This window comes from Rhinatrema bivittatum, chromosome 1, assembly GCF_901001135.1.
Source record: "Rhinatrema bivittatum chromosome 1, aRhiBiv1.1, whole genome shotgun sequence".
In the NCBI taxonomy this organism is placed as follows: domain Eukaryota; kingdom Metazoa; phylum Chordata; class Amphibia; order Gymnophiona; family Rhinatrematidae; genus Rhinatrema; species Rhinatrema bivittatum.
In genome coordinates, this window is record NC_042615.1 from 182868106 (window position 1) to 182881790 (window position 13685).

General features: G+C 46.9%; 1 protein-coding gene across 3 annotated transcripts in view; it reads right to left on the reverse strand.

The window, feature by feature from the left end:
• The window catches only part of PI4K2B (phosphatidylinositol 4-kinase type 2 beta), a 215656-nt gene that overhangs the window by 20559 nt on the left and 181412 nt on the right, over positions 1-13685 (reverse strand). The window contains exon 10 of one of the 3 annotated variants that reach the window (XM_029590019.1): positions 2605-2689. The exons of 1 other annotated variant lie outside the window; for it this stretch is intronic. In XM_029590019.1, coding sequence (XP_029445879.1) covers positions 2605-2689 — 85 coding nt within the window. Of the gene's footprint in view, positions 1-2604; positions 2690-3076; positions 3179-13685 lie in introns of all 3 variants that reach the window. One more of the 3 variants, XM_029590027.1, reaches the window with a different exon arrangement.

The following is a 13685-nucleotide window of genomic DNA, read 5'->3' on the forward strand; positions in this document are numbered from 1 at the left end:
CATTTCCCTGACAAACCCAGCAAAGGACAAATCACTGGGGGGCGACTGACGCTGCTCATCCAGTGGAGAGGGCTCCAAGAGGGGGGGGGGGGGGGGTCGACCGAATAGTCCGAGGATGACTCTGTGGAGTCATCACCCCAAGGGTCGTAAGGCCCCCTCCTCCTCACTGGGACCAGCGTGCCATGGTCAAGGTCATGAGGGGTATCAACAGTGGGCTGAGATGGCTTCGGAGGCCTCGAGGGCACTGCAGGCATCAAGAATTCCCATGGCATCAAGGGGATCGGAGGCTGCAGTAGGCTGGAAGGACTCGGCACAGGCTTGGGGAATTGTGGTCTAGGAAACACTGTACCAGCCGTATCTTTCTCCTCAGAGGACCCGAGAATCAGGATCGCTCCTGTGGGAGGCATCGGTGGCTGCTGGGGAACAGATTGTCCCTCAGGTACTGGGCTGCATCGGAAGGGCGCCCAGGAGGATGTCCAGAAGCTCCAGCAAGGGTGCTAGCATCGAGGGCGGAGGCTCAGGCACCGGTATGGGGGCCAGTGGCACCAGCAGCTCAATGCTCTGGAGTGCTTTGAGCACCGTGGATTGCACCCTGTGGTCCAGCTCCTCCTGAAAGTCTGGAGTGGTGAGGACTGATGGAGGGGGACGTGGCGTTACTGGCTCTTCCTTGGGTCTCAGGGGTGGCATAGTACCCAGCACCGGTACCAGTGGGGAATGCCGAGGACTACTGGGGGCATCAGAGGATGGGGCCTCTGGTGGCTGGTGTTGCTTCGATGGTGGCCTGGCAGCCGCCGGAGTCTCTCCAAAACCGGAGCTGTACATCGATGGCAACCGGTGGCAATGCTTGCAGGATCTCTTTCAGTGCTCAGCCCGGTCTTTCCCCAGTGCCGAAGAAGCATACGATCCTGATGTCCTAGAGATTGGTGATACCATCGATGATCTATCACTGTCCCCTCGATCCTTGGAGGTACTGGTGAGAGGAACAGCCAGGGGAAGCGTGTCATAAGGCTCCCTGCAACCTCTTGGCGACAAAGGGACCAATGCAGGAGTAGACTGAGCAGACTTTGGGGCCCCGAAAAGTTTCTCCATCTTATCGAGTCGCGCCTGACACCCTTTGGGGATCATCTGATCACACAGTCAGCACCCACGGACGTGGTGCAAGGCCCCCAGGCAGAGGATACAGACCTCATGCAGATCCGTGATAGACGTGGTCCGCGGGCACTGGGGACACGGACGAAAACTGGTTGATGCCATGAAAAAACACCCAGCGCGTGGTCAATGACCGGTGGTCACCGTGCAGTGAGAGTCTGGAATCAACTACAAAGTTGGCAAAAATTTGAGAGAAAAAAAGTCTACCACACTGAGGAGACACCGACTGCAAAGGGGGACCCAATGAGGAGATGCAAAAGAACCCGAACTTTATCGAGAAAAAGCAAGAAAATTGTGGAGCTCCACGACCGCGAAGCAACTGCACCGCGGAAAAGAAGAGACTGAAGAGGGACCTCGTGTGGACTCTTGGATAGTAGCAGGCTGCTTCTAGAAACTTTGACAAAAGTTTTCTGTGCCGGGCTCCATCAGATGATGTCACCCAAATGTGAGGACCACCATCCTGCTTGTCCTAGAAGAAATTCTCTTAGTTCTGAGAGGAGAAATGCCAGCTTGCTACTAGAAACCCTACCCCCTCAAGAGAAAACTGGAGAGCCCAATGACTATCCAGGTCCTCTCAGAAACTGACAGAGGAGAGCCGCATGGGGGAATTTGCACCAGAAACGGATTCCCTGCAGCCACTGAAACTACCTGCCCCTCTGGCGGTGTAACACTGCCATGCATGGAAGAAACCCACAGCATTCAAAATGCACCTGCTTCTGCATCCTCCACTGTGATGAACTCGGTTTAGTATGATTTGTTTTATTGCTGGAGGGAAGAGCAACCCTCCTTTCCCTTTGCAGGTGGCAAAATCAAAGGAATTGATCCAGCCACAGTCCCACTTCAACTGATCTGGAGCCTCTGCTACTTCTGAAGAGAAGGCCTCTTTCTCTCCCCCACCCAAGCCAAAGAAATCAGGCCCCTATGCAAAAAGCCTTTGCCACAAAAGCTGCTAAGCTTACACCATGACAGCAAGCCTCAGCTTTTTTTTTTTTTAAACTTTACTTGGCCCTTTGTCTTACCTGCATAGGGCAAAGAGAGAAAAGGACTGAGGTATCAAAGAGTTGGTGGGGGCAAAAGGGAAGAAAAGAAAGGGAGAGAGATAGAAAGGGAAAGATTTGACTGGAGAAAGTCTCCTGCACCCCCCCTTCAGAACCTCCTTGCTCAGCCTGATAGCATCAGGGAGCAACCTAGGACACACTCCACCAGAGAAAAAAAACCCTAAAGTGCAAACAGTCTGCTCAATTAGGGGAACAAGGGATATTTATTACCACAGAAACAGAAGACTTCACAATAACCAGGGTGCCCTGGGACCAGAAACAAACTTCTCAATAAAAAAACAAACAAACAAAGGTTCTTAAGAGTGGACTAGACCTAACAATCTTGCTGTACCACCACAGAACGTGTCACAATCTGCTGGAGACAGACAATACTGGCTAATGATGGTGCTGTACCAACCTCTAATACCAATGTCATCACTGGAAAAAGCTATACTCTGTCTCCATTTGCTGGCAGGGTGGCATAAACACACATCTGAACAGATCTAATAGGATAAAGAAACCATATTTTGTGTATATTAAATGTTTTATGCACGCTATTCATTTTTTGTGCACATTTTTATGTTAAATGCCTTTTTTGTAAACTTCTGATGCATTTACATTCTATTAGCTTAATGAATTGGGAATTAAATTCAGCACACTTTTGGTTCCTGTCTTATTACATCAGGCTTTCTATACAGTGTGTTTTAGGCCCTGTATCATTTTGGTAGTGCTTCTTTGAACAGCTCTTACTTGGTTTCTCTCAATTCAGAATTGTACTCAATTTTGAAATTTTTAAAGCTGTTTTTATTCAATTCACTAGAAATTCTGGGAGCAGCTATATTAGCCACACTAACAAATTACTCAGTATTCAATAATGATCTAATACAGACCAAGGGACATCATGTACACTGCATTAACTGATGGGATCCCATTGCATGTGATGTGATTTGTGACATTGTCCTGGATACAGCTGCTGGAGGGTGTTCAAGGACCTTAAAGAAACAGTTAAAACTATTTCAAACAATTTTTCAGTAAAATATAAAAGAGGATTATTTACTTATTTAAGTTCTTTTAATATACCGATGCTCAAGACAAGGTCTTATCGTACTGGTTTACAATAAACATGGGGGGGGGGGAACCAGTTAACATAGGAAGCAAAAGTTACATTAAAACAGGGACGTCGAACCTGGCTTTTAGAAGGAAAAGTGATAGATTAACAATTTCTATTCTAAATGTGTAGAAGCGTCGCTAAGCAAGGCGTATTTGCTTCTCTGGTAGATTTAAGTACAAATTTACATAGTGGAGATTCGATTGAAAAGTTAATATACTCGGATGGTTCTAGAATAGCAGCTCCTTAGTGAAGCTGGAGGTCCTTGTAGATACCATGGGTTTCTTCAGCGAAACGCTTGGGCGAAGAGCCAAGTTTTCAATTTTTTTCTGAATGTGAGATGACAATGTTCCTGGTGTAGGTCAGGTGGGAGAGAGTTCCAGTGATGTGGTCCCGCGGAGGACAGCGCTCGTTTTTTGATGGAGTTGTGTTTAGTGGAGTTACTAGGCGGAACCTGGAAGGAGCCTCTGTATGCAGATCTGGTTGGCCTTAATGAGGAGTGTAATTTGAGGGGTATGGTGAGTTGTAGAGAGGATTGATGATATATGGATTTGTGGATGATGGTCAGAGTCTTGAAGAGTATTCTGAAGCGTATGGGTAGCCAATGTAGTATTTTTAGTATCGGAGTGATGTGGTCCATCCTGCGTGTGTTAGTAAGGATCCTGGCTGCTGCGTTTTGCAGCATCTGAAGAGGTTTAGTGGAGGAGGCCGGGAGACCAAGTAGGAGAGCATTGCAATAATCAATTTTTGAGAATAATATGGCTTGAAGGACAGATCTGTAGTCATGGAAGTGAAGGAGAGATCTTAACTGTTTTAGGATCTGAAGTTTATAAAAGTCCTCTTTTGTGGTGGTGTTCATGAATTTTTTAAGGTTCATTCTGGAGTCTAGGATGGTTCCAAGGTCTCTCACTTGACTTACTGATGGTATGTTTGTGGTACTGGCAGGTGGGTTATTATCGTTGGGGGAGATGACCAGAAGTTCAGTTTTGGATGTATTGAGAACCAGGCTAGGCTCGTGAGAAGGATATTAATAGCTTGGAGGCAGCTGTTCCAATAATTTAAAGTGTCGGAGATGGGATCCTTGATGGGGATAATGATTTGCATGTCGTCTGCATAAATAAAGAAGGTGAGGTTGAGGTTTTTGAGTAGTTGGCATAAAGGGAGAAGATAGATGTTGAATAGGGTTAGGGAAAGCGAGGAACCCTGGGGTACTCCTTGCTTGGACTCTATGGGGGACGATTCTTTGTTGTTTATTTTTACTTTGAAATACCTGTCACTTAGAAAAGATTTTAGCCAGCGGAGAGCAGATCCTGAGATGCCTATTTCCATCAAGCGGTTGATGAAGATTGTGTGGTTGACTGTGTCAAACGCAGCGGAGATGTCTAGAAGAGCTAGCAGGTATGACTGACCTTTGTCGAGGCCCATCAGGATATTGTCCCGTTAATGAGAGGAGAGATTCTGTGTTTCCTGAATCCGAATTGTGATGGGTGTAGAATGTCGTGTGAGTCCAGGAAGTCGGTGAGACGAGCATGGACCAGTTTTTCCATTATCTTGGCTATAAAAGGTAAGTTGGCGATTGGGTGGAAGTTTATAGGGTTGGATGGGTCCAAGTTGGGTTTTTTTAGTAGTGGTTTCAAAGACGCTGTTTTTTTTGTGTAAATAATCTTTATTAACAGCAGCAATGCAGCCAACCATGCCCATACTCAGGCGAAAGAAACCAATACATTGGAATACATTGTAAACTCCCCCCAAAAGATGGTCAATGTACAGATGATAAAGTCCAAAAGATGGATCTGAGTTTCATGAGTGCATAACTATATGTAAGTTCAAGTATGACAGAAGCTAATTCATGGTACACCCTACTAGAGAGTGCCCGAATGGGCGTAACAACAAGTACATACTGCACATTTTCAAGCAGGAAATCCCTGAACAGATATACATCGTAAACCAGGTAATCATGCAAGCCCTTCCACCTGTCAAGGGAGTCCCTCCCGGATTTTCCCCCCTCCCTCCCCAACCCTCCCACCCCAGTCTGGTATTGTGAAGATCCATAAACATTGAGAACAAATATGATGAACCTTATTAACATTATTAACAAGTCTGGTAGAACTTATGGATGAAAAACAACACCTTCAACTGCCGATATGCATGGGAACTAGTATAGTCAGTGAAACTGGGCAGGCTACCCAGCGGTAAGTACTTAGAATGTGTGTTGAGATCCAGATGCGGTCGAGCTGAGGAGAAAATAAAACTGAAAAGGACCCATTTCCTGCTCACAAGCGGTGGTCCTGTGATCCGTAGGTTTACTGGGTAGAAGAGTAGTTGTTTCCGTAGGAAGTAGGGCAATATAGTCCATCCATGTTTTCCAAGTGCCATCATATTTCTTGGCGGACTTTTGTTTCGCCGTCAATAATTCCATGTGTAAGAGCCAGAGAATTCTTTTCTTCCAAAGGGGATCAAATGAGGTTTCTGTTCTGTCCATTGGGCCAAAATAGTAGCTTTAGCTATAAGAGAGAATTTGTCTAGTAGATGAAGTTGATTGATAGTGAGCCCAGCTCCTGCCAGGCCTGTCACTCCCAGAAGCCACAACGCAGGTTCCAAAGGGATTGTTCTGCCCCACATCTTCCTCGTCAGGCCCTGTAAAGACCGCCACAGCTCCTGTACCACGGTGCAGGACCAAAACCCATAGTAAAAATCTGGAGTATGGTAGCCACATCGCGTGCACTGACAGTCGGAAGTAAGCCCCATATGGAAGACCTGAAGCTGGGAATAGTAAGCTTGGTGTAATATCTTATACAGCTTCTCCCGTAAGGGTACGTTTTCGACCAGAGTAGGGATTTTTTGAAAACAGCTTCTTATGTCCTGTGGCGTTATTTCTTTGGGAAGCAGTCTATTCCACTTTAAAGCCACGCTATGCAGGGCTGAGAGACAAGCCGATTTCCGCAGTGCCAGATAATATTGGGAACACTTCTGCCGTTTACCATCCTCACCAGAAAGGAAAAGGCCCAAGGTCGTACAAAGGGAAAAGGAGTGATTGGCCTTGAGTTCGTCCAGTAGAAAGTGTCTCAGTTGCAGGTATCCATAGAATCCTACTGTTGGGAGCTGATATTGATCTTGGAGCTCCTGAAAGCTAAAAAGCTGATGGGGACTGGAATCCACACGAATAAGCTGTGACATATGTTTCACACTCCGATCAGCCCATACTTTAAATAAGGGTTGCGTCATTCCTGGAGAGAACCTTGGGTATCCTCGAATAGGCAGGTAGGCTGTGGATGACGCCTGCAATTTGAATTGACGACAAAGGAAACGCCACATCAGACGAAAGGGACGGACAACCACACTTCTGGCGATATAAATAGGCAGGTAGCAATCTTCAAGATGTAATACTGCCCCGGGCGCATACGGTGCCAGCCAATACTGATATAGGTCCATAGGAGAGTGAAACGCTGTACCAAAAATCCAATCGCGTACGTGTTGAAGGAGGCTGGCTTGGTTATAACGCTCAAGATCTGGACAGTTAAGTCCGCCCTCCTGTTTAGACAGCATTAAAGTCTTTAAGGGGATTCGAGCACGTTTACCGCTCCACAGGTAACGGCTAATCCCTTTGTTGATCTCCAAAATATCTGCTTTTTTCAGCCACACGGGGAGCATGTGAAACAGGTACAGCCACTTAGAAATCTCCATCATTTGTAGCAAAAGGATTTTCCCCGATACAGAGAGTGGAAGAGACTGCCATGAGTCCAGACGTTTAAGCATTTTCCGCTTGAGAGGGCTGATATTTAAGTCATAAAGTTGGCAAGGCTTAGCCGGTACATAGACCCCTAAGTACTTAAGAGCTGATTGGACCCACCTTAACGGAAAGCTACCTGGCCAATTTTTCTGCAGGGTACCAAGTACATCTAGAGCCTCAGACTTATCAGTATTGATTTTCAGCCCCGCAAAACGCCCAAAATCAGTTTGAATATTTAACACCAGTGGTAAAGATACCACAGGGTTTGTCAGAAAAACTAGCATGTCGTCTGCAAAGGCCGCTACCTTAAATTGGCCTTGCTTGTACAAAAACCCTTGGATATGCGGTGATTCTGCTAGCTTTCGCAACAGTGGGTCCAATGCTAGGATATACAAAACAGGGGATAAAGGGCAGCCCTGACGAACTCCTCTCCTAATACGGACTGCCTGCGAGAGCATATCATTTGCCCTAATATATGAGACCGGATTTGAATACAAGATAGAAATAGCCTGGATAAATGAGGGGGGGGAACCCAAAACGCTGCATTATGGAGAACATATACTCCCACGACACACGGTCGAAGGCTTTCTCCAAGTCAAAGCCAACCACAAGGGATTCAACTTGGGAGCTGTGAGCGGCTTCAATCGCAGAAATGAGCCGGATAACATGAGTCCCAGCGTTCCTTCCGCTGACAAACCCTGCCTGATTGCTAGAGATTATTTGGGGTAAGATAGAATTCAGGCAGATAGCAAGTATTCTGGCATACAGCTTAAGGTCACAGTTTAATAATGATATGGGACGGAAAGAAGCAGCCTGTAAAGGGTCTTTCCCAGGCTTAGGTAGCACCACTATGTGTGCATCTATAAAATGGGTGGGAAATTTGCGCTGCTCCCAGGCACAGTTAAAAAAGGATGTCAATGGGCCTAAAAGACAGGGACCCAAAATCTTGTAATATTCTGTCGTTAATCCATCGGGACCAGGGGATTTACGGGTTTTACTGGTTTTAATAACTCCTTTAAGCTCCCCTACCGTAATAGGATGGCTAAGAAGGGATTGCTGTTCTGCGGACACCTGTGGTATTTTTAAGCCCTGAAAAAACTCCTCTTCCTCCTCCTTCCCTCCCGATCTGTCTTCCTTATACACGTTTTCATAAAATTGGCGCAGAACCTCACATACTTCGGGGCTTTTTGTAACCAGCTGACCCCCTGATGTTTTTAGGCTGCCAATAAAGGTTTTTTTCCTTCGAATGGCAACCAGTCTAGCCAACAGTTTCCCAGATTTGTCCCCATACCTGAAAAAGTTATGTTCAGAAAATTTTAGAGATCTCTGGGCTCGTAAATGCAGGTGACTATTCAAGGCTGCTAAGCAGGCCCTGTAGGATTCTCTGTGCTTAGGTGAGGGAAACTCCGCTAGCGCCTTCTTCGCCAGGGAAAGCTGAGCTTCGAACCGGAGAATGTCTGCATTTAACAGTTTCCTTTGGGCAATGGAGTAGGCGATAATATCCCCTCTGAGAACTACTTTACTGGTCTCCCAGAACAGTACAAGATCCCCACTATGTTGGCTATTATTCTTCGCATAGTCTTCCCATTTCTGCCATAAGTACTGATGAAAGGTTTTATCCTGTCAGATTACCAGGGAAACGCCAAATTCTCGGGGGTTTACCAGGATCCGAGAGCCAGAACTCCACCCAGATCGGGGCATGGTCAGCTACCACTATTTCCCCAATCTCTGCGCCTTCCACTCTGGCAAAAAGGGACTCTGGAATAAGAATGTAATCGATCCGAGACAGGGTACTGTGGGCCTTAGACACGTGTGTGTACTCCTTCATGTCAGGATGTAGGACTCGCCATATATCCAGAAGGCCCAATTGTTTGCAAAACGTTGGAACCCTTATGTCAGAGGTAAATTTATAACTGGGGGGCATGTGTGATTTATCTAACTCAGGGTCAGAGATACCATTGAAATCACCTGCGAGAAATAGTTCCCCTTGCATGTTGGTTAAAAGCACATTAATGATATTAGCAGCAAAAGTAGGGTCTGGGTGATTTGGGGCATATAAATTACAAATGGTAATAGGTTGCCCTGCCAAAGAGCCAATGAGAATGATGTATCTGCCAGCGTCATCCTTGATTTCGCTAGTAAGGGTAAAGGGCGTGTTCTTATGCACTAAAACCGCTACATCCCCCTTCTTCCCTTGGGCTGCAGAATAATAACAGGCCGCTGCCCATTCCCTGCATAGCTTCGAGCACTCTACGGAGTTCTGATGAGTTTCCTGAATGCAGGCAATATTTACTTTCAGGCGTTGCAAGTGTTGGAATACTTTTTTCCTTTTTATTGGGGACCCTAACCCATTAACATTCCAAGAAATCAGACTGTATTTATTCCCCATCTAGCTATGAAGCGGTAAATTTATTCAAGTCAAAAAGGGACAGAGAAAAAAAAAGGAGAGCAGGCCCCCAGCCTAGCCTGCTCTCAAGCGTATACACCAGCATCCAGAGAAGGAAAATCCTCCCAGCAATCCCACCTTCTAAGTACATACCAAACACATACATCAGACATATATAAGCAGTAATACCATCATTTACCATCCCTCTCCCTCCCCCACCCCAGCAGCAATACAATCCCCAATAAACCCAGACTCATCGAGTCATGTAGGGAGATCATTAGATTGTGAACAGAAAGCACAGAGCTCTCACCCACCACCATTGTGGTTTAGAACTGAAACAATGACTTCCAATCCTGCCAAAGAGATTACTTATGAAGGAAGTCTAAGACCCCTTTCGCCGCTTCTGCCGACTCATAAGTAGTCCATTTTCCTCCATGATTGATTCGGAGCTTAGCCGGGAATTGTACGGTGAAGCGGATATCGTGTTCAATAAGCTTACTGTAGATAGGGCTGTAGGCACGCCTCATAGCCGCCACCTTTACTGAATAATCAGGGGCCAGTCGAATTTCTTTCCCTTGAAAAAGCAGTGCCCCCTGCTTCCGTGCTGCCTGCAAAATGAGGTGCTTGTGGTGAAAATTAAGTATTTTGGCAATCACGGTACGCGGACGGTTTTGGTCTGTTCCCTTAGCGCCAATCCTATGAATTCTCTCTATTTCCAGTGTGTCCTGCAGATCTGGCAGGCCCAGGGCTTCCGGTAGCCATTTTAACAGAGTGGGCCGCAGAAGCTGATCTAAAGTTTCCGGGAGCCCTATAAATCTGATATTGGATCTCCTGGCCCTGTTTTCCAGGTCTTCCATCTTCCCTTCTTGTTCCTGCAAGGCTTTTTCCATACCGGACACCTTCCCCTGTAAAGCGTTTACCTCATCTTCGAGTGTTGAGGTCCGCTCCTCCACCTGAGAGAGGCGAGATGCATAGTCCTTAAAGGCCTCCTGCAACGAAGTAAGTTGCGCCGAGATCCCTTCTAATTTTGCATCCAAAACGGCACTGATAACTTCCTTTATTTCGGCTGTGGTCGGAGGGAGGGGGGGTGCAGCCGGATTTTTTGAGAGGGCCACCTCCTCCGGCAACGCAACCGCCATTTTGGGCTCCTGCCCTGGAGATTTTTCTTTGTCCCGCTTCGCCACTTTCGGAGGCATCACAGATGGCGATTTTGACATAAAATTAGTTATCGACATAGGCTCCGCAATCGTAAAGGGGGTAAAAACTGTTCGGCAGGATTTTAGCTGGCAGATGGTGGTGGGTAATAGATGCGCCTCCCGGAGCGAGGAAGTCTGTGACCAACCTCACTCACCACATCACGTGATCCCGAGAGGCTGTTTTTAAAGCGTTCGGGACTGTTCCGTGAGTGAGTGAGCAGTTTATGATGTTGGCCAGGGGTTCGGCGATGGTGTTTGGGATTGTGAGAAGGAGTTTGGTCGGGATTTGGTCTATTGGGTGCGACGAGGGCTTCATTTTCTTGATGATAGATTCAATTTCCAAGGGTGAAGTAGGATCAAAAGATTCTAGGGACTGTTTAGGAGTCATTGAGGAGTGATTTTGGTAAGGTGGAGGCTGGTAATTTAAAGTAGAATTGGAGGCAGGGCTCTGCCATTTTTTTGGACCAATAAGAATAATCCAAAGAAAATGTTGTACAAGAGTTTTCAAAACCACACAGCTTCTTTCTTCATTTAAGAAGATATATATATATATTTTGCTGGTCTATTACCAGTGTCAAGATGGAGCACTTCTACATCCATGATATAATTTGATCCCAGTCCTCTTCCTTCCAGCTAACTCCCACTTCTTTACCCCAGGCCTTAATTGATGGTAGTTCCAAAGATCAGCTGATGATGGATAGCCTTGTAAAGGCAGTTTAGTCAGCCCTTATAGGTTCCCACTCAAAAACCATTTTCTCCACAATTCTTAGTATACCAATTATGTGAAAGCAAATATTGCTTACCTGATGTAACAGGTGTTCTCACAGGACAGCAGGATGTTAGTCCTCACAAATGGGTGACATTGAGGATGGAGCCCAACCATGGAAAACTTCTGTCAAAGTTTCAGGAACTTTGACTGGCCCCTACTGGGCATGCCCAGCCCGGCACTAACCCTGCAGCCAGCAGGGGTCTCCCTTCAGTCTTGTTTCAAAGCTACAGGCAGTGCCGAAAAAAAAAAAAAAAAAAAAAACGAACCCAACACCGCGGGGTGGCGGGCAGGTTTCGTGAGGACTAACATCCTGCTGTCCTGTGAGAACACCTGTTACATCAGGTAAGCAACATTTGCTTTCTCACAGGACAAGCAGGATGGTTGTCCTCACAAATGGGTGAGTACCGAGCTGAGGATGTCCGAACATGCACCAAATGTACCCAACGGCGTGCAACAGGCACAACAACTGGGGTGGAATTTGGGAGAGGGCATCCGCACCCTACCGGGAAGGTGGAAGGCTGTTGGTACATTAAGTTGGAAAAAGGTTACGCAAGACAGATTGGCCGAAGATGGAATCCTGTCTTCCAGCTTTGTCCAAACAATAGTGGGCTGCAAATGTATGGAGGGAACTCCAGGTTGCAGCCTTGCAGATGTCAGGAAGCGGCACCGATCGAAGGTGTGCTACTGAAGTCGCCATGGCCCTCACAGAGTGTGCTTTGACACGGTCTTGGAAAGGAATGCCAGCTTGCTGATAGCAAAAGGAGATGCAGTCCGCCAACCATGAGGAAAGAGCCTGCTTACCCACAGGCTGCCCTAACTTGTTAGGATGGAAAGAGACGAATAATTGAGTGCTCTTCCTGTGGGCAGCTGTATGGTCTAGATAAAAAGCTAGAGCCCGTTTACAGTCCAGGGTATGCAGAATCTGTTCCCCGGAGTTGGAGTGGGGCCTGGGAAAGAAGATAGGTAGTATGATGGATTGATTAATATGAAACTCCGAAACTACCTTAGGTAAGAATTTAGGGTGAGTGCGGAGTACTGCCCGGTCCTGCAGGAGTTTAGTGTAGGGCGGATAGGTAACTAGGGCCTGTAATTCACTAACCCTGCGAGCTGAAGTGATAGCCAAAAGGAATAACACTTTCCATGTGAGATATTTTAGGTCACAGGAGTGAAGAGGTTCGAAAGGTGGTTTCATAAGGCGACCAAGAACCAGATTAAGGTCCCAAGATGGGGCCGGAGGACGTAAAGGTGGCTTCAAATGGAGCAAGCCTTTAAGAAAGCGTGTTACAAGGGGTTGTACTGAAATAGGGACACCCCCGATACCTTTATGGAAGGCGGCTACCGCACTGACATGCATTCTAATGGAAGAGGTCTTTAGACCTGATTCTGATAGATGCCAGAGATAGTCCAAGAATTTAGAGATTGGACAGGAAAGGGGATCAAGGGACTGAGAAGTGCACCATGATGTATACCTTTTCCATTTGTAGGAATAAGATTTTCTTGTGGAAGGCTTTCATGAAGCGATCAGGACACGAGAAACTGAATCCGAAAGGTTAAATGGCTGAAGGACTAACCTTTCCACATCCATGCCGTCAGGGACAAGGCTTGGAGGTTGGGATGGAGGAGGCATCCGTCGTTTTGAGTGATCAGATGCGGGTCCTTTCCCAGAGGAATGTGCCTGCGGATGGAGAGATCCTGGAGTATGGGAAACCACACTTGGCGTGGCCAGTGCGGTGCTATCAGGATCATAGTTCCTCTGTCCTGACGCAGCTTCACGGGAGTCTTCGACAGAAGAGGAAGTGGAGGGAATGCATAGAGCAGACCGGTTATCCACGTGAGGGAGAATGCATCCCTCGGCCGAGAGTGCTGGCTCCGAATGAGAGAGCAGTAATTGTCCACTTTGTGGTTCTGAGGGGACGCAAAGAGGTCTATGTGGGGATAACCCCATTTGTGAAACAGAGAGGTCGCTACCAAAGGATTGAGTGACCACTCGTGTGGTTGGAAGACACGGCTCAGCTGGTCTGCCAATACATTGTCTACTCCCGGCAGGTAGGTGGCCCTGAGGTACATGGAACGGGGAGGGCTTCTGCCCAAATCTGCGCAGCTTCCTGACACAGAAGGAAGGAGCCTGTGCCTCCCTGCTTGTTTATGTACCACATGGCCACCTGGTTGTCTGTCTGAATTAAGATTGCGTGGTTCGATAGGCAATCTTGAAAAGTCCTGAGAGCATAGCGAATTGCTCGCAGCTCCAGGAAATTTATCTGGTGTTTGGCTTCCTCTAGTGACCAGAATCCTTGAGTTTGTAGATTGTTT